The 23,055-nt window shown below is 49.4% G+C and overlaps 1 protein-coding gene across 1 annotated transcript; it reads right to left on the bottom strand.

The window, feature by feature from the left end:
• Positions 1-369: 369 nt before the first annotated feature.
• ASL (argininosuccinate lyase) lies at positions 370-11,135 on the bottom strand. The gene is made up of 17 exons (XM_012764092.2): positions 11,049-11,135; positions 10,806-10,860; positions 6,940-7,134; positions 6,215-6,298; positions 5,875-5,931; positions 5,695-5,792; positions 4,123-4,200; positions 3,940-4,017; positions 3,420-3,472; positions 3,033-3,095; positions 2,773-2,887; positions 2,513-2,597; positions 2,347-2,406; positions 1,999-2,082; positions 912-992; positions 662-768; positions 370-580 (listed from the first exon to the last, which is right to left on the bottom strand). The coding sequence occupies exons 2-17, from the start codon at positions 10,815-10,817 to the stop codon at positions 436-438; spliced, it is 1,395 nt and encodes a 464-aa protein (XP_012619546.1). The 5' UTR covers positions 10,818-10,860; positions 11,049-11,135; the 3' UTR covers positions 370-435.
• Positions 11,136-23,055: the final 11,920 nt, after the last annotated feature.

The raw sequence follows: 23,055 nt of genomic DNA, 5'->3' as shown, positions 1-23,055 counted from the left end.
AGGTAGGTGACTTTGGCAGTTCTGGCAAAGGCCTCAGCCCAGGGGACACCCTGTAATGTGTAATGTGTTCCAGGGACGGGTGGGCTAAGCAAGGGGAGGATGAAAGCTGGGGGATCTCAGGGGACACTGGGAAGGAAGGGAGATGGACAGTGCCCGGCTGGGCTAGCTCTGCCATGAGGTCCCTCCAGTCCTGCCAAGGACACCCAAGGCAGGAGGTCCCTGTGACAGGGTTTCAAGGAGGTGGGGCCTGGACAGGGCAGGGGCTCTGATGGGAGGCCCCCTCCTCCCGTCCCCATCTGTCACTCTCACCATCCTTGTCCAGTTTCTCCACTTCCCTCCCTGATGGTCCCACCAGTGAGGAAGACAGGCTGGGGAGGAAACGTGCGGCAGCCTCCTCTCAGGTCCGCTTTATTTGAGAGCAGGCGTGGGGAGGGTCTAGGCCTGCTGTGCCCGCAACAGCGCCCGCACCTGGCCGATCTGCCAGTCGACGCTGGAGCGCGCCGTGCCCCCCAGAGCACCGTACTGCTCCACGCTGTGCCCGTAGTCCCACACACGGCTCACGTCGCCTGAGAACAGGGGGCTGGAGGAAAAGGAGGTGATGGGCCAGGGCGGCAGCCACCCAGCCTCCCCTCCCGGGAAAGTGCCGAGGGTGGGGCCCCACCTGATGGTCTGCAGCTCCTGCAGCGACAGCTGGTTGAGGGCGACCCCCTTGGTCTCGGCCATGAACACGGCTTTCCCTGAGGCCTCGTGGGCCTGGCGGAATGGCATCTGGGATGGGGGGGAGCGCAGTGCTGCCGCAGGCTTCCTCTGCTCTCTGGTCTGCCCCAGGTACCCTTGCCCCTTCCGGACCTTCCCCAGCCCCAGGGGGACACCCCGTCTCCTGGACCCCCACCTGACTGCCTCACACTCACCCCTTTGCGGACCAGGTAGTAGGCGAGGTCAGTGGCCAGCATGTCAGGGCTGAGAGCCTGTGCCATGTTCTCGCGGTGAATCTGGGGGCACCGGCCAGGGGGGTGATGAGTGTTGGGGACCCTGGGTCCTGAAGCTGCCGGCCTGAGGCCCCAGCCCTGCCCCCTCTGCCAGGAGGGCCCCTGCCTTGGGCAGATCCTCTCTTACCTACCTGGCTTTGCCCTGCTCTCTGCTTAAACCGTCCCATAATTTTCTTTTTTAAGAGACAGGCTCTCACTCAGTCAGTCACCTGGGCTGGAGTGCAGTGGTGTCATCATAGCTCACTGCAGCGTCACACTTCTGAGCTCAAGTGATCCTCCTGCCTCAGCCTCCCAAGTAGCCGGGACTACAGGCTTGCACCACACCTGGCTAATCATACTTACTGATAATTTTTAGGTGTGCTAATGGTGTTGCCTTCATGTTTTCCAAGAGTCCCTATCTTTAGCATGCATCGGAATTACCTGAGGATTTATTAAAATACAAATTGCTGGCCCCACTACCATAGTCTCTGACTCGGTAGTCTGGAGTGGGGGGCTTAGGATTGCATTTCTCAGAAGTTCTCAGGTGATGCTGATGCCACTAGGCTGGGGACCATGCTTCGAGAACTGGTGCTTTAGAGACACATCCTGAGCTATTTAGGAACGAAACAATGTGATGATGGGAATTTGCTTCCAAATGGGGATGAGTGGGAAGGGGTGTGGGTAAAGACAGCCGCAGCAAGAATGGCCACAAGGGGTTATGGTTGAAGCTGGGGGTCGGTACAGAGGCTTCATTGTGCATTCTCTGTTGTATACTGAAATTACTCATAATAAATGAGTAAAAAAGCAATCTGGCCTGGCCAGTTGATGTAACCTGGGCCCCTCTCCAATGCACTTCTATTCGACTCTAGCAGCTTTTGACCCTTCCCCAGGAGCAGGAACAAGCACATACCCCTGTCCTATCCCAGGCCTTCCAGCCCGACCCTGCCTCACCCCAAGATCACCCCCCTGGCAGGCCCATCCCTGGTTCTAGGGCCTAGGCAGGAAGACAGGGGGGGGGGGCGTGTCTTGCCTGCAGCGTAGAGATGACGCCAGTGGCCACCTGGAGGACGGCACTCATGGTGTCTGACACTTCAAATACAGCTTCCTTGTCTTCCTGGGGACACGTAGCAGGAAGTGAGGACTCAGCAGCCCCCCTGGCACCTGTCACCAGAGCCCTATCCCGTCCGAGGCATCCCCACTGCCTTCTACTCGGAACACTCAGCACCCCAACTAAGCAAGGGCAGAGGGCTCTGAGGGTGGCCATAGAGCTGTGTGCACAGGATGGGAGGTGGCAATTCTGGGGGGCTCCCGGCCTGGGCTAAGAACTGGCATGTGGTTGCAGGCAGTGGGGCCCTCACCCACCGCCCCAGCCTCGCACCTGCAGGTCCTTGTTGTAGGTGCTTGGGAGTCCCTTCAGGGTCATCAGGAGCCCGGCACACTGCAGGAGAGGGATGCTCAGGAGCTGGGACCCTGGAGCCTGTCCTGGGAGTCCCCTCAGGACCCACCGGGTCAGCCCAGAGGCCTAGCCCCTCTGCCCTGCTCACCCGCCCAAACACACGCCCGGCCTTGCTCCGGATCAGCTCCAGGCTGTCTGGGTTTTTCTTCTGGGGCATCAGGCTGCTTCCGGTGCTGGGGACAGAGATGCTGGGACTGAAGGGGCCCGCCTGCCCCTCGGCTGGTCAGCTGGTGTGGGGGGCAGGGCAGGCCAAGCAGCACACTGTCCAGTTCTGAGCAAGCGGTGGGGTAGGGAGAGAGGAGGCTGTGCCGGGGTGTGGGACAGGGCCGGTGGCAGCTCGAGCCATACCTGTAGGCATCTGAGAGCTGCACAAAGCCGAACTCCTTGGTGCCGTAGAGGATGAGGTCCTCGGCCATCCTGCTGAGGTGGGTCATGCACAGCGAAGCCCAGAACAGGAACTCGGCTTGGGAGGGAGGGCAGGCTCTCAGGCACCAGGCCTCGCTTGTTCCCCTCCTAGCCTGACCAGACGGGGTGGGAGGAGCCTGGAGAGAAGCCAGGCTGGGGGACAGAGGTGCGGCACCGTGCAGGGTCTGGGCCCCAAGACTCACCCACAAAGTCTCGCTCACTGGTGGCATCCATGCTGTTAAGCGTGATGGCCCCAAAGTTCAGTTCTGGGGGTGGGGAGGAAGCGGGGCTAGGCTGGAGGGCGAGGAGTGGCCGCCCCTACCCTACCCAGGCTGCCCAGCCACCTCCTGCTGAGCCCCTCTCAGGGAAGAGGATCAAGGATAGCAGGAGGTGGGGGATCCCCTGCAGAGGTCCCAGGAAGGAGGAAGGAACCCCTGCCACAGGCAAGCCCTTGCCTGGACAGCCTCAGTGCCCAGACCCAATAAATGAAGGTTCCACCAAGGAGCCCCTGCCCTGTCTCCTGTGTGTCTGCGAGACCTGGCGGGTGCTGAGGGTGACTCTCCCCAGGGAGGGGGAGCAGGGAGCCTTACCTGCTCGCAGCAGCTCCCGGTCCACACCCAGAGGATTGCCCGCAATGGCCCCGCTGCAGGGACAGGGGTTCACAGTGACAGGGCTCACAGCAGGCGGGCCCTGACACACACACACATACACACACATGCATACATGCACTCACAGGCATGCACACCCAGAACCAAGCCTGGTTAGCAGGGCTACGGCCTAGAGCTCAGCCACTCCCCTGGCCCAGTCACCTCTGGTGCCAGAACACTTGTCCCCACGCAGGGAAATGGCAGGTTGTGGGCAGGGTGCTGGGCTCTCCGGGAGCCTTTCTGGAGAGCTCTGGCCCTGCTCACGCACATTTGCGGGCTGGGTTGTCCCCATCTTAGAGAGAGCTGGAGGTCCCTGCAGGGTCCTCCTCCTGGCTGACTACCAGCTTTCTGTCGTGCTCTGTCCTTCTCGGCTTCTGTTCTGTCCGTCCCCAGAGGGCCATGCTGACTAGGTAGCAGCGACCCCCACCCCCACCAGGCCCTCGGGCACTGGGGTCTCACTCACCTCCCCAGGGGCAGGACGTTGATCCGCTTCTGCACCTCCAGCAGCCTCTCGGAGTCTCGGGTCAGTGCCACGGCGTGGCTGTGGGACGCCAGGGCCGGGAGGGTCAGGGCAGCCCGGGGCGGGGAGTGGGTCCTCCCCCCATCACGGATCCATCACGGGGCCCTGGCACCGCACCCTGCTCACCTCAGGATCCAGTGGCTCCAGCGGATGGGCTGTGCCCTCTGCAGGTGTGTGTACCCTGGGAAGAGGACGTCACGTTCCCTGTGGGGGAAGAGAAGTGGCAGGAGGCCTGAGGGGCTAGGGTCAGGCAGGGGCTCAGCTGGAGGCTCTGGCAAGGCCTGCCTGGCACAGCCGGGACCCTCCTGGCCTGGGCACTCCAGGGAAGAGCAGGGCAGGCCCGCAAGGCTCTGCCTGCACGAGGGAGCCATCTCTTGGGGACAAACAGGTCTAAAGAGAAAAGAGGCCAGAAGGGGGGGTGTGATCCAATAACCAGGCCGGGGCTGTGGGGCCTCCCCGGGAGGCTTTGCCAGGACCAGGTGAGGGTTACACCCTGAGCCTGGGCCTCGTCACTAGGCAGCTCTGAGCAGGGACCAGAACAGGGGAGGAGGCCCAGGGCGGGTACCGCCTGGTAGCGGGAGGCTGCCCACGTGAACACACGAGAGGCTCCTGAGGACCCGGGAAAAAGCTAGGGCACATTAAAGTAGGCAGGGCAGGGGCAGGGGTGCTGTGGGTGATGGTAGTTTTGTTGTTTTTTTATCTATTTATTTGTTTTTTGAGACAGAGTCTCACTCTGTTGCCTGGGCTAGAGTGCTGTGGTGTCAGCCTAGCTCACGGCAACCTCAAACTCCTGGGCTCAAGCGATCCTCCTGCCTCAGCCTCCCGAGTAGCTGGGACTACAGGCATGCACCACCATGCCTGGCTAATTTTTTCTATATATTTTTAGTTGGCCAATTAATTTCTTTCCATTTTTTAGTAGAGACGGGGTCTTGCTCTTGCTCTGGCTGGTTTTGAACTCCTGACCTTGAGTGATCCTCCCACCTCAGCCTCCCTGAGTGCTAGGATTAGAGGCGTGAGCCACCGCACTCAGCCACTTGTTTTTTTTTAAAAAATAAACAGCTTTATTGAGATCTAATTCACAATACAATTTACCCTAAGTGTACACTTTAGTGTACAACCATCACCACAATCCATTTTAGGACATTTTCATCAGCCCATAGAGAAACCCCGAACTCTAGCAGCTGCTCCCTATTCCTCCTAGCAGCCCCTACCTCACCTCCCAGGGTGACAATTCTTGTGCCCTTATTCCCCCCTGGTGGCTGAGGTCTGAGAAAGGGAGGTCACAGGGAATTGGTGGCAACGAGGGGTCAGCCTGTCTCTGACACCACCTAGGGACTTCTCAGCGGCTCCTTGGCCGGGTCTGCAAAGAGCAGAGCCAGCCCCAAAGACATCGGGTCATGGAAGCCAAGTTTGAATGAGGCTGAAGGGTGACCTTGGCTGCTCCAGGCACAGCCAGCCCATGTCCTCTGGCCTCCGGGCATTGCTTGGTGGCTCAGCCTCCTGCCCTCCCATCCTCAAAGGCTGAGGTTTCCTCGCCTGCTGAGTTAGGAAATGCCCACTCCTGACTGTCTGCCTGGAGCCACCCCCAGTTCACCCCTGCCACCTGGGTCTGGGGTTCAGGCCACCTGCCTCAGGGGACAGGACACCCTGGCTACCCTCAGGCCCCTCTCTGCCCCCGGGTGTCCACAGGGCACTCACGCCTCTGCCCGATCCACCATGGTTCTGATGAGCTCCCAGAGGAGGGCCGAGAGAGTGGAGCAGGTCCGCCGCATCCACAGCCTGAGGTCTGTGACCACCTGTGGCGGGGAGGGGGTGGCAGTCAGGGGGTGGTGCCAGGCTGGGAAGGTGGGGAGCAGGGAGCAGGGGAGCTGGCAGCACCTGGTCATTCCGACTGCGTCCCGTGTGCAGCTTCCCTGCAGTTTCACCGATGAGCTCCTGCGGGTGCGGGGAGGAGGGCGGGTCAGGGACTGCACACCCACGGCCCGAGGGGCCGACCCAGGCAGCGCAGTTCCTCACCAGCCCTGTCGCCCACCTTCCCCACCCCAGGTCCTGCCTGGGCTCTCGCCATCTCTGCGGAGGCGTCCTATTCTGAGGTCTTGCCTGCTCTCTGCCAGTGGCGACGGGGACAGAATGATGGTGCTTATGCTTGAAGCACCCAGGGCAAGGTGGAGAGGGAAGGCCAGGAAGGCAGAAGGCAGTTGGGGGGGAGGGCGCATACCTTCAGGCGTCTCTCGTTGGCAGTGTGGATGTCCTCATCATTGGGGTTTAGCTTGAAGGTGCCCTGGGCCCATTCTTCAGCCACCTAGAGCAGATGGCAGCAACCCTGAGGTCAGATGGGCAGGCACTGGCAGCCTCAAGGGCTCTGGCCTTGGTCCTACACTCTCCCTGACAACTGACTGTCCCCACGCAGGAGCTGAGCCCTAGGAGTGCACCTGGGGAAAGGACTGCCACAGCCCCTACCACCGAGTGAGCATCTCAGACCCAGCACACCTTTACCCATGTGCCACCTGGGGCTACATGGAGACCACAGGGATCACTAAAGGATGAAGGGTAAGGCAGAGGCAGGAGGATCACTTAAGGCCAGGAGTTCGAGACCAGCCTGACCAACATAGTGAGACCCCATCTCTACAAAAAATTAGCAGGACGTCCTGGTGCATGCCTACAATCCCAGCTTCCTGGGGCTGAGGCAGGAGGATAGCTTGAGTGTGGGAGTTTGAGGCTGCACTTCAGCCTGGGCAACACTGCCAACCTTGTCTCAGAAAAAAAAGATGAAGAGATAACATAGCTACCATAGCACGTGGTTAAACAGCACCTCTGTAAGTCTACAATTACTGCTACATGAAACCACAGGCCTGGGACACTGCAACCTTTGCTCGGGGATTTGGTAGGAGCCTGGGCCTGCAGAGAGGGGGCCTTGAGTGGGGCCTGGCACGTGGTGAGTACCTTGTCCAGGCCTTGGAGTATCTGGGCCATCTCGGCCTTGGTGAGGAGTCCCGCCTTCTCCAGGCCCCTGCTGTAGGCCTTGCTGCCCTGCACGTCCACCTCCCACAGCTGCCGGTCGTAGGCAATAGACGCATTGAACTTCTCCATGATGGGGTCCACTGCACCCACAAACCGGCCGCCCCACAGCTTCCCACTCTGCCGGGAAAACAGCAGCAGTTAGTGTCCTCCCCACGCCCCAGAACAGTGCCCCTAGCAAAGGGCCCTCAGGAAGGCTGATGGCAATGGAGACCACTGAGCAGGATTATTCTAACTGGACAGACAAGGAAACTGAGGCTCAGAGGGTCAGGAACCTTCTCAGAGCTACCCCGGGAGTGAGTGTGGGAATGTGGCTGGACACTATAGTCAGGGTTCTTTCCCACCATGTGGCATGACTCCAGGGAGATGGAGGCAGGGTACAAGGCACCCCTGGGACCTTTCCTGCCACTGACCAAACTGAGAAGCTGCCCAGAATCCAGCTCTGCTGTGCCAATGATAATGATAATGACACCGGCTAACATCCGCCGCTTTCTCGCTGTGTGCCAGGTGCCATTCTGACTGCTTAGCATGTGCTGACAGCAACTCTCTGAGTAGGCATCAGTACTAGCCCGCCATGGAGGGGGAAACTGAGGCACAGAGAGGTTATGTGGCTTGCCCTCTCTGGGGGTGGGAGGCCAGGGCTGCAGCCCAGCAGTAGGAGGTCAGAGTCCATGCTCTCAATGCCTTGTTCCACCAGAGCCTCTGGGCTGGGCTCTGATGTCCTGAACTTTCCCTGCAGACACAGGCAAAGAGGCACATGAGGGCCCAGCTACCTGCATCTCTCTCCCCAACTCCCTGGAGGGGGGACTCCACCCCTTTGGCTCTGGAGAGCACCTCTGACACCCGCATTATCACTGGCCTTCTAGGAGGCCACTGGCTGCGTCCTTGTCCCCCCCCCCAAGCCAAGGGCAGAGGGATAGGACAGAGGCATTGGTGTTTTGAAAGAGGGCATAGGCCAGGGAATGGGGACAGATGGAGGTGGTGCAGGGGATCAGCCCCAAGGCCCAGAGTGCCAAGGACTGGGTGGAGAGTGCCAGCGTGGAGGTGGGCATGTTACTTCACTGGTGTCCTTTCTGTGGTAGGGAGAGTACAATGGCTGCTCAAGACATATGTCCACCCAGGCCGGGCATGGTGGCTCATGCCTGTAATCCTAATACTCTGAGAGGCCAACGTGGGTGGATTGCTCAAGGTCAGGAGTTCGAAAGCAGACTGAGAAAGAGTGAGACCCCATCTCTGCTAAAAATACAAAGAAATTAATTGGCCAACTAAAAATATATAGAAAAAATTAGCCAGGCATAGTGGCGTATGCCTGTAGTCCCAGCTACTCGGGAGGCTGAGGCAGGAGGGTCGCTTAAGCCCAGGAGTTTGAGGTTGCTGTGAGCTAGGCTGACGCCATGGCACTCTAGCCCGGGCAACAGAGCGAGACTCTGTCTCCAAAAAAAAAAAAAAAAAAAAGACATGTGTCCTTCTCTGTCACCCTGCAATTTCCCGGACCTCTGTTAATCCCCAAATTAAATAACCTCTTTAGGCTGGGTGCAGTGGCTCACGCCTGTAATCCTAGCACTCTGGGAGGCTGAGGCAGGAGGATTGCTTGAGCTCAGGAGTTTGAGACCAACCTGAGCAAGAGCGAGATCCCATCTCTACTAAAAATTTAAAAATTAGCTGGGTGTGGTGGCACAAGTCTATAGTCCCAGCTACTTCAGAGGCTGAGGCAGGAGGATCGCTTTAGCCCAGGAGTTTGAGACTGCTGTGAGCTATGATCATGCCACTGCACCGTAGCCAGGGCGACAAAGAGAGACTCTGTCTTAAAATAAACAAACAACCTCTCTAAACCTCAGAGTTGTTTCTCTATAAACCAGGGATAATAATAGTACCTATCTATTATAATAGGCCTGTTATGAGCGTTCAGTTAGAAACATTTGTAAAGTGCAGACATAGCACAGTGCCCAGGAGCTCAGTAAGGATTCAGGAAATGCCAGTTGTTACTAAGGGACAGGCTAAGGGCTGCCAGCCAAGGGTGTGTTTTAGCTCCACTCCTGGTCCCTGTGTGCACCACAGGGACCTCCACAGTGCTCTGGCTCCAGACCGTGAGCTGCCCCTCAGTGCCCAACAGGCCCGGCTGCCAAAGGACTCTGACCTGCAGAGGCAGCCTCCACCCCCCTCAGCCTTTTGAGCTGAGCTGGTCCCTTACCCCTCAGCTGCCCCGCCAAGCCTAGAGCTCCAGCGAGGCACCACGTGGGGCCCTGGGCCTGACCACTGGCGCCAGAGGGCCAATGCCAGCCAGTCAGAATCGGGAGCCAACCCGCCCCCAACCCCCAGCAGGCTCCTGGGCCTCCCTGCCTGGGTTATTAGTAATAACAACAACTACTTAACAAGCGGGGCCTTAGCCAAACCAATTAGTACCAACCTACAGGACGGCCAGGGGCACGCTGAGGTCACCTGCAGCACTGGCCCACCTGAAAGCAGACCACTCTGCTCTGGGACCAAGCTCCTACCCTACTGGCAGGCATAAAAGGACCCGGAAGGAGGTCACAGTGAGGTGCCTCTACTGGGGCACTGAGGTGAGGGGGAGGTGAATGGGGAAGGAGAGGGCACCACGCCAAGCCAGGGCACATCTGGCCCAGAATGATCCCTTCAGGCAAGGGGCAGAGGCACTGAGTTGGGCTGGGTTGAATGAGCAATAGCTAAGCTAGAAGGTGCGAGGGAAATACAGTATTGTTATGTTAGCCACCGTTTACTGAGCACGTACTACTGCTTGGCCCTGTGCTAGGGGTTCTACCCATGCTATCACACCCTCCTGTGGGGTGGCACTGCTACCTTTATTTTACGGGTGAGGAAAGAGATTCACAGAGCTCAAGTGACTTCGGTACAGAAACCAAGTCTGTTTGGCTCCAAAGTCCAGCTCAGCCACCAGCCCTCCACCATGACCCAGAAGCTAGCAGTGGGGCATTCCCATCCCCTTTATTCAGAGGAACTGAGAGAGAGGAAGTGACTTGTCAGCTTCTGAGGGCCAGAAGGGACTGGAACCCAGACCTCCTGCTTCCCAAGCCTAGGGTCCCCTTCATCGGCATGAAGCAAACAACCCCGTTTACCTGAAGGGTTCAAAGCAATGACCTCATGGTCCAGTACCTTACAGAGGGAGGCACACAGCTATCATTATCCCCATTTGCTAGATACATCAACTGAGGCCCAAGGAAGGGAACCTGTGTCTTGGACTCCTGCCACTCAGTGGTCAGGAACAGAAGCCAGGAGTCCCTGGCCCTAAGGAGCAGAGGCCAGTGAGACTGGACGGGACCAGGTCCTGGGGCCTCTGGATCACAGGGATTTGTCCCCACCTCCTGACAAGGATCCTTTGGGGGCTGAGCCTTTTTCCATACACAGGGACAACTGCTGCAGCGGAGAAGGGATGTGGTGCAGGGTGGGGACTGACAGGAGGACACGTGCAAGGAGGAACGAAGAGGTGACGGCCTGAAGGAGTAGGCAGTACCTGTCCCAGCCAGGCAGGCGGCACTGTCAGGTCAGGTCAGGGCCACCCTTCCCCAGTAGTGTGGGCTGGTGGGTTTGCCACACGGGCCGCCTGGGGACACCTGCGAATCCGGGCAAAGAACTCTGCCGGGTCTAGCTGGTGAGCTTGGGGGTGCCGGGCTCCCAGAGCCAGTCAGGACAATCACCAGGAGGGCGACCACACCGTGACATCCCGTGCGCAGGTCACGGCCTCGGCTGGCGCCCAGGGCGCCCCTCCCCCCTCGCTGGGAGCCTCGGAGGATCGGCGTCCCCGAGGTCCCACTCACCTCCGATGCCATGTTGGGCGGTTCCTGGGCGTCAGGGAGTCTCGGTCCTCAGGGTCTGGAAGACAAGACAAGACTGACACCTCCTTGGCCCGCGGGGTCCCCCGAGGGGGCCGGCCCCGAGCTCGGGCTCCTGCGCCCGGCCGCGCGCAGCTCTCGGGGAGGCGGACGTGAGCAGCGCCCAGCGCGCGCCACGGTCCTCGGCGTCCCCGCCCGTCCCCGCCCGTCCGGCCGCCGCGCACTCACCGCCGCCGGGCCGCGCTGTCCCTCTTCGCCCGCCACCTGGCGGGGCCTTTCTGGCCGGGATGGCGACAGCGGCCGCCCCGCCCCGGCCCCGCCTCCCGCGGCGGCCGCACCAATCCACGGTGGCTCTCGCAGGTGGGCGTCGCCCGCGCCCTCCAACCGCGGCTGTGGGCGGGGCCACCCAGACTCAGCCTCCGCCGAGCGGCCGGGGCGGGGACGCGGCTGAGGGTGGCGCCCGAGTCGGCGCTCGCTCGGGTCCGCAGACGCCCCGGCCGCCGCAGACGCGGGCCGAGGTAGAGCCAGTGCCATCAGGCCCATGCCTGGCGAGTCCACAGGGTACGTAAAGGGAAATGCACGTGCACCCATTCATTCATTCAGCAAACACGTGCAGAGCACCTCTGAAGTGCCAGGTGCAGAGTTAGACACTGAGCAAAAAGCAATGCGCATGGGAAATGACGGCTGCCTTCCAGAAGTTTCAACAAAGTGTGGACGAACCGTGCGGGAAGCACAGAAGGGGGCGTCTGTCCTGGGTACTCAGGGAAGATGTCCTTAATAAGATTAGTTAACGGATTACTCAACAAAAATGATGGGCTGGTACAGCTGCGAACTTCTGCCCTGGAAGGGCTTCTAGTGAAGTCCCGAGTTGAGTCTTAGAAGACTGGGAGAGTTTGCCCAGCCAAGATGGGGAGAAGAACACTGGGGGTAGAGAGCAGCCTGGGTTAGAGGTTGTGAATGGCCTGCTGGGAGAACAGGAAATCATCAAAGTGGTTATAACGAAAGGCCAGGGGTTAGGGAGGAGAGGTGGGCATAGGTTAGGGCAAGATTGTGAAGGGCTTTGAACGTCAAGGGAGGGAGTTTGTTCTTGGTCCTACAGGTCATAGGGAGCCAATCGATTTTAAAATCAGAGGAGCCAAATTTATTTTTTAGAAAGATAAATCCGGGCTGGGATGCCTTGCAAGTTGAAGGGTTTTAGCCCTTGCTCAACTCAAGAGTGCAATTATCTGGAGTTCCCAGCATGTATCAGGCTGTTTCAAGCCTTAAGTGCTCTTCCCTGTGCCCGAGATGCTTTTCTCTCAGTCTTGCCACCTCCCATTTGTCCATCAATACTCTAGCCAAGCATCATCAATGTCAGGTTGACTCCCAGCTGATCCCAGTGTCCAACTCTGGGTTCTCATGCGGTCCTGGAGCATCGGAGCATCCAGCAATCTTTCCTTAATCGAGAGCACCATCGTAGTTACTGCTGGGTCTTCTCCACCAACTGTATGCTCCTTGGGAGCAAAGTTTCATCCACTACATCTCTGTGACCTGACCCCAGCCCGCTCCTATCTTCTGCCACAGAAGCCCCAGAACTGAGCTGCAGCAGGCCACAGTGAGGACAAGAAAGACCATGAGACCAGTCGTAAGCCATTGGTCCTGAAAAATGACAAAGCGTAATGGCAAGTCCCTGCGATCCACGAGCTAGTGTCTGAGGCTTGGCATCCCTTCCTGGGAGACCAAATGTGAAAGCCAGTGGCATTCTGCAAACATGAGGTCACATTCCTGAATACCCAGCAACATACAGGGGCCAAATGCTTTGGCAAATAAATTGGGGCTAGGATTGGGGCTGGGGAAGGTGTTTGAAAGCAGGGCTGTGACCACAATATCTAACATGGGTGACTCACCAAGTGCCAGGCTCTGTGCTAAAGACTTCACAAAATTAATCTCATTTCATCCTCACAACAGGCTTGTCTACAGATGAAGAAACAGAAACTTCAAGGGATTAGGGGTTAGAGGACATTCCCATGGGCTCCGAGTAGAAGGGGACAGTCTGTCTGGCTGCCCACATGACAGAAGAGAGACCATCCAGTCCAGGTCTGTTTGCAGCAAATAGCAAGCTTGGCCTGTGTGTGGGCCACTCTGTAGTGATAGGGAATGGAACTCAGGAGGAGGAGGAAGACAGGGAGGAAGCATAAAGGCTTGTGAAGGAAAACAAAAAAAACCCCAAACAAGTCAAAGAAGTCTGCAGCTGAGTCCCTGACAGCAGGCACTAAAGTTGATATGATCCTTGATCTTCAGGATGCATCCTTGCCATTAAAGAGCCATGGGAGCAAAGAGCCAGGTTCTCTCTAAAAAAGCTGACATAAAATCCCATGGAGGTTTCCCTGCCTCCTGGGGAGGTAGGAGTGTGCTTGCCATTGGTTAGTCTGTTACTAGTGCAGGGAAGATGGGTAAGAAGAACAAGTCATCTCTAACCACCAGGAAACCACCATCTGCTACCTGTAGTCCATAAACAGGTTGGAAAAGGGCACCGAAGAGTGACTACCCCAGACCTTTGAGAGGCAACACTCAGCCCATACCACAGTCTAGCAGCTCTTTCCTCAAGTGGGATGTCTGGGTGGACTATTCCTCTCAGTGAGAGCACCACTGGAAGGAAGACTGGGCTTTGGGTCACTGTGGAGAACAGCTGTACATCCCTCATTCTCAGGGCCTCTTTGATCACCATCAGACTCAAATCCTCTACAGGCTTCCAGGATAGGACTGTAGGTCCTGGGGATGGGGTCAGTCAATTCCCAGGAAATTACTAGGATTATTTCAATCCTGGACTGCAGATAGGATTGGATCAAATTTTCAAGCCTTGTTAAATGAAAGGTGCCCAAATTCATTGCCAGAAGACCCAGACTACAAAAAATGCTGAAGATATTCTTCAAGATGAAAGGAAATGACATCAGATGGAAGTCTGGGTTAATAGGAAGGAACAAAGAGCACCAGAAATGGTAACTATGTATAGAAGACATTTTTTTCTCTTCTTTTAATTTCTTTTTTAAACTACAGGTGCCTACACAAAGTAAAAATAATAACAATGTATTATTAGTTTTATAACAAAGTGAAGGATAGGCTAACAGAATTATACTATTGTAAGTTTCTTACATTAGACATGGAGAGGTATAATATTCATTCAGGTTAAACTGGGATAAGTTAAGAATTCATATTGTAACCCTTAGCGCAATCAACTTTAAAAAAGAGGTCCATCTAAAATACCAATAGAGAAGAAAAAATGGAATGCTATAATATACTCAATCTAAAAGAAGCCAGGAACAAAGGACAGACAGAAAAAAATAGCAAGATGATAGATGTTAACAACTATATCAAGAATTACATTAAATGTAAATGGGTTAAATACTCCAATTAAAGGCAGAAATTATCAGAATGCATTTTTAATAAAACAAGATCCAACTATGTGCTGTCTATGAAAAATCCATTTGAAATATAAAGACACAGACAAGTTAAAAGTAAAGAGATAGAGGAAGATGATGGAGTGAGTGTCACCAGAAATCTGTCTCTCCACCTAGACAACAATTATACTAGCAGAATGCAACTTTTGTCTGATGTAACTATTTTGACACTTAGAGTCTGTTGAAGGATTGCAACTTCCAGGGGAAGGCTTAATTGGACAGTAAAGTCCAATTAATTTCCATCCACTTCAGCTCTCAGCACTGTAGCAGCTACCCATGCCCAATCTTCATCCCCATGGCAAGTAACCATGTGAAGGTTCCTGCAAAACCTTGCAGGCACCAGGGTGGGCTAGAAGAACCTTGTCCTCCAAAAATGTGCTCTGGGCTGGGTGTGGTGGCTCATGCCTGTAATCCTAGATTTCTAGGAGGCTGAGGTGGGAAGATAGCTGCAGCTTAGGGGTTTGACACCAGCCTGAGACAGTGAGACCCCATCTCTAGAGACAAGAAACAAGAAAAAGACAAAAAAAAAAATTACACAAAACCACAAAACCCAGACAGGTGTTGACTCGCCTGTAATCCCAGCTACCCAGGGAATGTGCTCTGATTACTGATTGCTGTTCTGATCAAAGAGGTACAAAGAGGCAGGCTATTGTTGCACCTCTCCTCCCATCCTTGCTACCCCTCCCCATCTGGCTAAAGGAAATTCCAGGGGATTTAAAGGGCCACTGTTCTTTTTTCCCCCTTAATTTTTCCCCTTTTCCCCTTTTGAGAGCTAGACATTAAAGACGGAGACATCCAAAAGCAACTACATATTGGAGCATGACTGTGCATACTTAGGGGAATGCTCAGGCTCAGAAAAGACCAGAGAAGACCTTAAGTTTACACCTCAGGCTGATCTTTGTCACAGAGATAGCCTACAACAATTTAAAAAAATAAAATCAATTTTAAAAACAGTGTCAAGAAATAAGCTTGTGCTAAAAAAAGAAAATTTAAAAAGTTAAAAACCAACAAACTCTGGACAAGGGGGAGAATTTTATTTCTAGAAGTACTATATTATTAGATTCAAATGTCTAGTTTTTATTAATAACAATAACAAAAACCACAAGGTATACAAAGAAACAGAAAAGTTGACTCATTTAAAAGGAAAAAATGAATCAATAGAAATTGTCCATGAAAAAAGAACTGATGACTGATCTACTAGACAAAGACTTTAAAATGGCTATCTTAAAAATGCTCAAAAGACTAAAAGAAGACATGGAGAAAGCTAAAAGAATGATGTATGAACAAAGTGGAAATATCAATAAAGAGATAGAAAACCTACAAATAAACCAAGAAGAAATTCTTCAGCTGAAAAATACAACAACTCAAATGAAAACTTCACTAGCAGAGTTCAAAGGCAGATTTGTGCAGGCAGAAGAAAGAATAAGCAAGCCTGAAAAGAGAATAATGGAAGTTATTGAGACTGAGGAACAGAAAGAAAAAAGGTTGGAGAAAAGTGAATAGACCCTAAAAGACCTCTGGGAAGCCATCATGCAGAATAACATACACACTGTGAGAGTTCCAAAGAAGAGAAAGAGAAACGGGCTTGGAGAATATCTGAAGAAATATAGCTGAAAAGTTCCGAAATTTGATGAAAGATATGAATATAAAAATCCCAAAGCTCAACAACTCCTAGTAACATGAACTCAAAAACCCATACCAACACGCATTATCATTAAACTTTTGAAAGTCAAAGAGACAATCTGGAAAGCAGCAAGAGAAACACAACTCATCACATACAAGGGATCCTCAATGAGATGAAAATCATCAACTTTCTCATTATAAACGATGCAGAGAAGAAGGCTGATATATTGAAAGTGCTAAAAGAAAAAAAACTGTCAACCAAGTATCCTATATCCAGCAAAAGTCCTTCAAAAGTGAGGTGGAAATTAAAACATTCCAGATAAACAAAATCTGAGTGAGTTTATTACCACTGGCCTGACCTGCAAGAAATGCTCAAAGGAGTTCTGCAGGGTGAAATGAAAAGACACTGGACCATAATTCCAAGACATATGAAAAAAATAAAGATCTCAATAAAGATAAATACATGGGCAATTATAAAAGCTAGTAGTATTTTAACATTTGTAACTTCACTTTTTGTTTTCTACATGATTTAAGAGACCAATACATTTTTTTAAAAAAATTATTAGTCTAAAAGCTAGTACTATTGTAACTTTGGTTTGTAATTCCACATTTTGTTTTCCACATAATTTAAGAGACTAATGCATTTAAAATAATTTTTAGCTCATATTTTGGGGCATATAATGTGTAAAGATATAGTTTTGTGACATCAACAACTAAAAGAGTTGGGGAAAGCTATAAATAAATACTTTTTGTATGTTATTGAAGTGAAGCTGCTACACATTCAAATTAGAGTGTTATTACTTTTGGATGTTAAATGTAATTTGTATGGTAACCACAAAGAAAATAGCTATTGAATATACACAAAAGCAAATGGGAAAGGAATTTAAACATTTCATTACAAAAAAATCAACTAAACACAGAAGACAGTAACACAAGAAATGAGGAGGGAAAACTATAAAGCATATAGAAAACAAATAAAAAAGGAGAAAATCCCTCCTTATCAGTAATTACTTTAAATGTAAATAGATTAAACTCTCCAATCAAAAAAACAGATATTGGCTGAAAGGATAAATACATGGATCCAATTATATGCTGTCTGTAACTCCAAAGACACAAATAGATTGAAAGTGAAATGAATGAAATTCTGACATACACTACAACAAGAATGAAGCTTGAGAATGTTATGTTAAGTGAAATAAGCCAGCCACAAAAATACAACTATATGACTCCATTTATATTAGGTACTTAGAGTAGTCAAATTCATGGAGACAGAAAGTAGAATGGTGGTTGCCAGGGGCTGGGGATAGGGAGGAATGTAGATTTATTGTTTAATGAATACTGAGTTTCAGTTTTACAAGATGGAAAGAATTATAGAGATGGATGGTGATGATGGTTGTACATTATGAATATATTTAATACCACTGAACTACACATTCTGAAATGTTTCGCATGGTAAATTTTATGTTATGTGTATGTTATCACAATAAAAAATGGAAAAAGAAGTAAACAATGAAAATATATATACCATATAAACACTAATCATAAGATCTGGAGTGGTTATATTCATATGAGATGAAGTAAACTTTAAGGAAAGAAATATTACCAGAGATAAAGAGGATCATTATATAATAAAGGGTCAGTTTATCATCAAGAGCTAAAAATTTTAAGTGTATATGCTCCTAATAACATAGCTTCAAAACACATGAAGCAAAGATTAACAAAACTAAAGAGATAAATAGATAACTCCAAAATCACAATTGGAGATTTTACTTATTATTTATTTATTTATTTATTTTTATTTTTATTTTTTGAGACACAGTCTCACTTTGTTGCCTAGGCTAGAGTGAGTGCCGTGGCATCAGACTAGCTCACAGGAACCTCAAACTCCTGGGCTCAAGCAATCCTGCTGCCTCAGTCTCCCCAGTAGCTGGGACTACAGGCATGCACCACCATGCCTGGATAATTTTTTCTATATATATTAGTTGTCCAATTAATTTCTTTCTATTTATAGTAGAGATGGGGGTCTCACTCTTGCTCAGGCTGGTTTCGAACTCCTGACCTCGAGCAATCTGCCTGCCTCAGCCTCCCAGAGTGCTAGGATTACAGGTGTGAGCCACCATGCCCAGCCACAGTTGGAGATTTTAACATACCTACCTCTACAATTGACAGAACCAGTACAAAATGCATCAGCAAAGCTATGGAAGATCTAAACAAAATCAACCAATTTGACTTAATTGATATTTATAGAATGTGCCACCCAAGAATAGCAAATACAGTTGGCCCTCCATATTTGTGGGTTCTGAATCCATGGATTAAAGCAACCACAGACCAAAAATATTCAAAAAGAAACTGCATCTGTACTGAGCATATACAGACTTTTTCTTGGCATTATCCCCTCAATAATATAATATAACAACTATTTATATAGTATCTACATTGTAGCAGGTATATAAGAAATCTCTGGATGATTTAAAGCAGCAGTCCCCAAACTTTTTGGCACCAGGGACTGATTTCATGGAAGACAATTTTTCCATGACTGGGGGTGAGGGGCTGGGGTATCATGGGTAGGGCAGAGGGAGTGATGCAGAGCTCAGGCAGTGATTTGCGGCCCGTTTCCTAATAGGTCACCAACCTGTACTAGGCCAGGGTCCAGGAGTTGGAGACCACAGAAAAGTACATGGGAGGACGTGTGTAGGTTATATGCAAATACTATGCCATTTTATATCAGGGACTTGAACATCTGCAGATTTTGGTATTCACAGGACCTGGAATCAATCCCTCATAGATACCAAGAGATGACTGTAAATTACTGATGCCTTGCAAGCAGCAAAATGATGATAATATTTTTTTACATTTATAAAAGGCCCTTAAAATATATTACAATATATACATACCATGGAACGTAAGTCAGCAATAAAAAGAAATGAACCACTGAAATTATGCTGAATGAAACAAAGCCAATCCCCAAAAGTTACATATTAAATAATTCCACTGATACATTTTTGAAATAACAAAATTTTATAAATGGAGGACAGAATAATGGTAGCCAGTAATTAGGGATGGGAGAGATTTTTATGAAAAGACAAAGTGAGGGATCCTTGTGGCATTGGAAGTATTCGGTATCTTGACTGTGGTGGTGAATACATGAACCTACACAGACGATTAAATTATTGAACTTAAGGCACACACATACATACACAAATGAGTATAAGTAAAATGGGGAAATCTGAATAAAATCGGTTGATTCTATCAATGTCAATATACTGGTTGTGATATTATACTATATTTTTGCAAAATGTTACCATTGGGGAAACTGAATAAAGTATGAAGGCATGTCTCCATATTATTTCCTACAATTGCATGTGAATCTAAAATCATTTCAAGAAAAATTCTATAAAAAATATATTGTGACCAGGTGCAGTGGCTCAGGCCAGTAATCCCAGCAACTTAGGAGGCTGAGGTAGGAGGATCACTTGAGGGCAGGAGTTCAAGGATAGCCTAGGTAACATAGCAAGACTCCATTGCTTCAAAAAAATAAATAAATAAATTAGCCAGGCATGATGGCCCATGCCTGCGGTCCCAACTACTTGGGAGGCAGAGGTGGGAGGATCACTTGAGCCCAGTTGTTGGAGGCTGCAGTGAGCTATGATCACACCACCGCACTCTAGCCTGAGTGACAGAGTGAGACCTTGTCTCAAAAGAAATTAAAAAAACTAACAATCTCATTGTTAAAACCCCAATGAACCTGGATATATGTGTGTGTGTATCAGTTTTACTGGAATATAACTGATGTATAATACAAATATTTAAAATGTATAATAATAAATTTTGCCATATACATACATGCATAAAGCCACACCATAATCAAAACAGTGAGTTTATCCATCTTACTCAAACTCTGTGTCTCCTCATAGTCCCTTCATCCTGCCTCTCCCCATACATTGCCAAGAAAACACAAATCTATTTTTTGTAACCCTAGATTAGTTTGTATATTTTCTATCCAACATCATTTGTGGAAAATGCCATCCTTTCTTCACTTTATTACCTTTGCAAGTTTATCAAAAATACCTGAGAATAGAGTGTTCTTCTTTCTTTCCAAATTAAATGTCTTTCTTTTAACCTCATTGCACTAGCTAAATATCTTTTCTTTTTTTTTTAAGACAGTGTCTTGCTTTGTTGCCCAGGCTAGAGTGAGTGCCGTGGCATCAGCCTAGCTCGCAGCAACCTCAAACCCCTGGGCTTAAGCAATCCTGCTGCCTAAGCCTCCCGAGTAGCTGGAACTACAGGCACGTGCCTCCATGCCTGGCTAATTTTTTCTATATATATTAGTTGACCAATTAATTTATTTCTATTTATAGTAGAGATGGGAGTCTCACTCTTGCTCAGGCTGGTTTTCTTTTGAACTCCTGACCTCGAGCAATCCACCCGCCTCGGCCTCCCAGAGTGCTAGGATTACAGGCATGAGTCAGCGCGCCCGGCCAAGCTAAATATCTTGTACAATGTTGAACAGAAATGATGAGAGTAATCTTTAATTCACCAGTGTTTTCCTCCACAATGTTTATTCTGTTATCAATCTAATCTACTATATCAGAACTTATAGTTTTCAACTCTACAAATTTGATTTGGTTCATTTAAAAATCTTCAATGTCTCTATTTAACTTTTTTTAATTTGCACAAGTGATCATTTTATTATCATTTTCATAATATTTTAACTATTGTTATTGTGTGGAAATGCTATTGTATGCAGGCATACCTCAGAGATATTGTGGATTCAGCTCCAGACCACCACAATAAAGTGAATATCTCAATAAAGTGAGTCACACAGATTTCTTGGTTTCCCAGTATACATGAAAGTTGTTCACACCCTACTGTAGTCCATTAAGTGTGGCAATTGCCTTATGTCCAAAAAATAGTACATACTTTAAAAATAAGTTATTGTTTAAAAATGCTAACAATCTGAGCATTCAGCAAGTCAATTTTTTTGCTGGTGGGGGTTGATGGCTGGGGACTGATCAAGGTGGTGGCTGGTAAAGCTTGGGGTGGCTGTAGAAATTTCTTAAAATAAGACAACAATGAACATTGCCACATTGATTGACTCTTCCTTTTATGAAAGATTTCTCTGTAATATGTGATGTTGTTTGCTAGCATTTTACCCATCGTAGAACTTCTTTCAAAATTGGTATCAGTCCTCTCAAACCCTGCCACTGCTTTATCAACTAAATTTATGCACTATTCCAAATTCTTTGTTGTCATTTAAACAATATTCGCAGCATTTTCAGGAGTAGATTCCATCTCAAGAAACCATTTTGTTCATCCATAAGAAGCAATTTCTTATCTGTTAAAATTTTATCATGAGATTGTAGCAATTTAGTCCCATCAACCAGCTCCACTTGTAAGTTTCTTGCTATTTCCATCACATCTGCAGTTCTTTCCTTTACTGAAGTCTTGAACCCCTCAGTGTCATCCATAAGACTTGGAATCAACTTCTTCCAAACTTCTGCTAATGTTGATATTTTGAGCTTTTCCCATGAATCATGAATTTTTTTTTTTTTTTTTGAGACACAGTCTTGCTTTGCTGCCCAGGCTAGAGCGAGTGCCTTGGCGTCAGCCTAGCTCACAGCAACCCCAAACTCCTGGGCTCAAGCAATCCTGCTGCCTCAGCCTCCCGAGTATCTGGGACTACAGGCATGCCCCACCATGCCCGGCTAATTTTTTCTATATATATTAGTTGGCCAATTAATTTCTTTCTATTTATAGTAGAGATGGGGTCTCACTCTTGCTCAGGCTGGTTTCAAACTCCTGATTTCAAGCAATCCGCCCGCCTTGGCCTCTCATAGTGCTAGGATTACAGGCGTGAGCCACCGTGCCCAGCCTGAATCATGAATATTCTTAATTACATCTAGAATGGTGAATCCCTCCTGGAAGGTTTTCAATTTACTCTGCCCAGATCCATCAGTGGAATCACTATCTGTGGCAGCTATAGCCTTATGACATGTATTGTGTTTTTTTTTAGAGACAGGGTCTTGCTCTGTCACTCAGGCTGTAGTGCAGTAGCATGATCATAGCTCACTGCAGCCTCAAACTCCTGGGCTCAAGCAATCCTCCTGCCTCAGCCTCACAAAGTGCTGGGGTTACAGGCATGAGCCATGGTGCCTGACCAACAACCCTGGCTTTGAGACGCCTCTCCACCTCATTAGTCATTCCCTTCTCTGCCCCATCGCGTCTAAACACAGTGAATTGTAGTTATTTATGTCCAGAGCTGGTTCTCCAACTAGAATGTCAGCTAGCCAGGGCAGCGGGTGTGTATTACTCAGCACCCAATAGGCCATCACTACATGTTTGTTGAATGAATAACACAATGAACATCTTTAAGGGCTTCTTTGTGGGACCTGCTCTCCTCAAGGGAAGAATAGGAGATTCTCCACACAAATCAGGCCAGCTGGACCTGGGGTGGCTTTTTGGTTACTTGTTGATTTTTAAAATAAATTAGTTTTTTCAAAAAATATTTTTGTAACTTAAAAATAACATTCTTCATTGAAAAACATTTTAAATATATAATGTATAAAGTTGAATGTCAAAAATCCCCCTCACTTCTCTTCCAATCCATTTCCCAGAGGCAACCACCAGTAATGTTTAACAGCTTTATTAATATGTAATTCATATACCAGACAATTCACCATTTAAAGTGTACAATTCCATATATTTTAGTATATTCATAGGGTTGTGCAACTATCACCATTATCTAATTTAGGACATTTTTATTTACTCAAAAAGAAACTCAGGACCTATTAGTAGTCACTTTCCATCTTCCTCCCAATCCCCCATACCTCTCCTAACCCTAAGCAACTACTAATCTATTTTCTGTACCCACTGGCTTGCCTTTTCTTGGACATTTAGTATAAAATGAATCACATAATATGTGCGATTTTTTTTAAATGCCTGGCTTCTTCACTTACCATAATGTGTTAAAGGTCACCCATGTTGTAGCATACATCATTGCTTCATTCCTTTTTATTGCTAAATAGTATTCCATTGCATGAATAAAGCACATTTTATTTATCCAATCATCAGTCACTATTTAATAAGTCTCTTGTATTTGTTCAGGTTGCTTGGGGTTCAATGCCCACTCAACAAGTTCCTAGATGAGTGACTTCTGGTAAATCATAATCTCCCCA

Source organism: Microcebus murinus, chromosome 19 (assembly GCF_040939455.1).
Source record: "Microcebus murinus isolate Inina chromosome 19, M.murinus_Inina_mat1.0, whole genome shotgun sequence".
Taxonomy (NCBI): Eukaryota; Metazoa; Chordata; class Mammalia; order Primates; family Cheirogaleidae; genus Microcebus; species Microcebus murinus.
The sequence above is the reverse complement of the archived record's forward strand: the minus strand, read 5'-3'. Positions and strand labels throughout refer to the sequence as shown.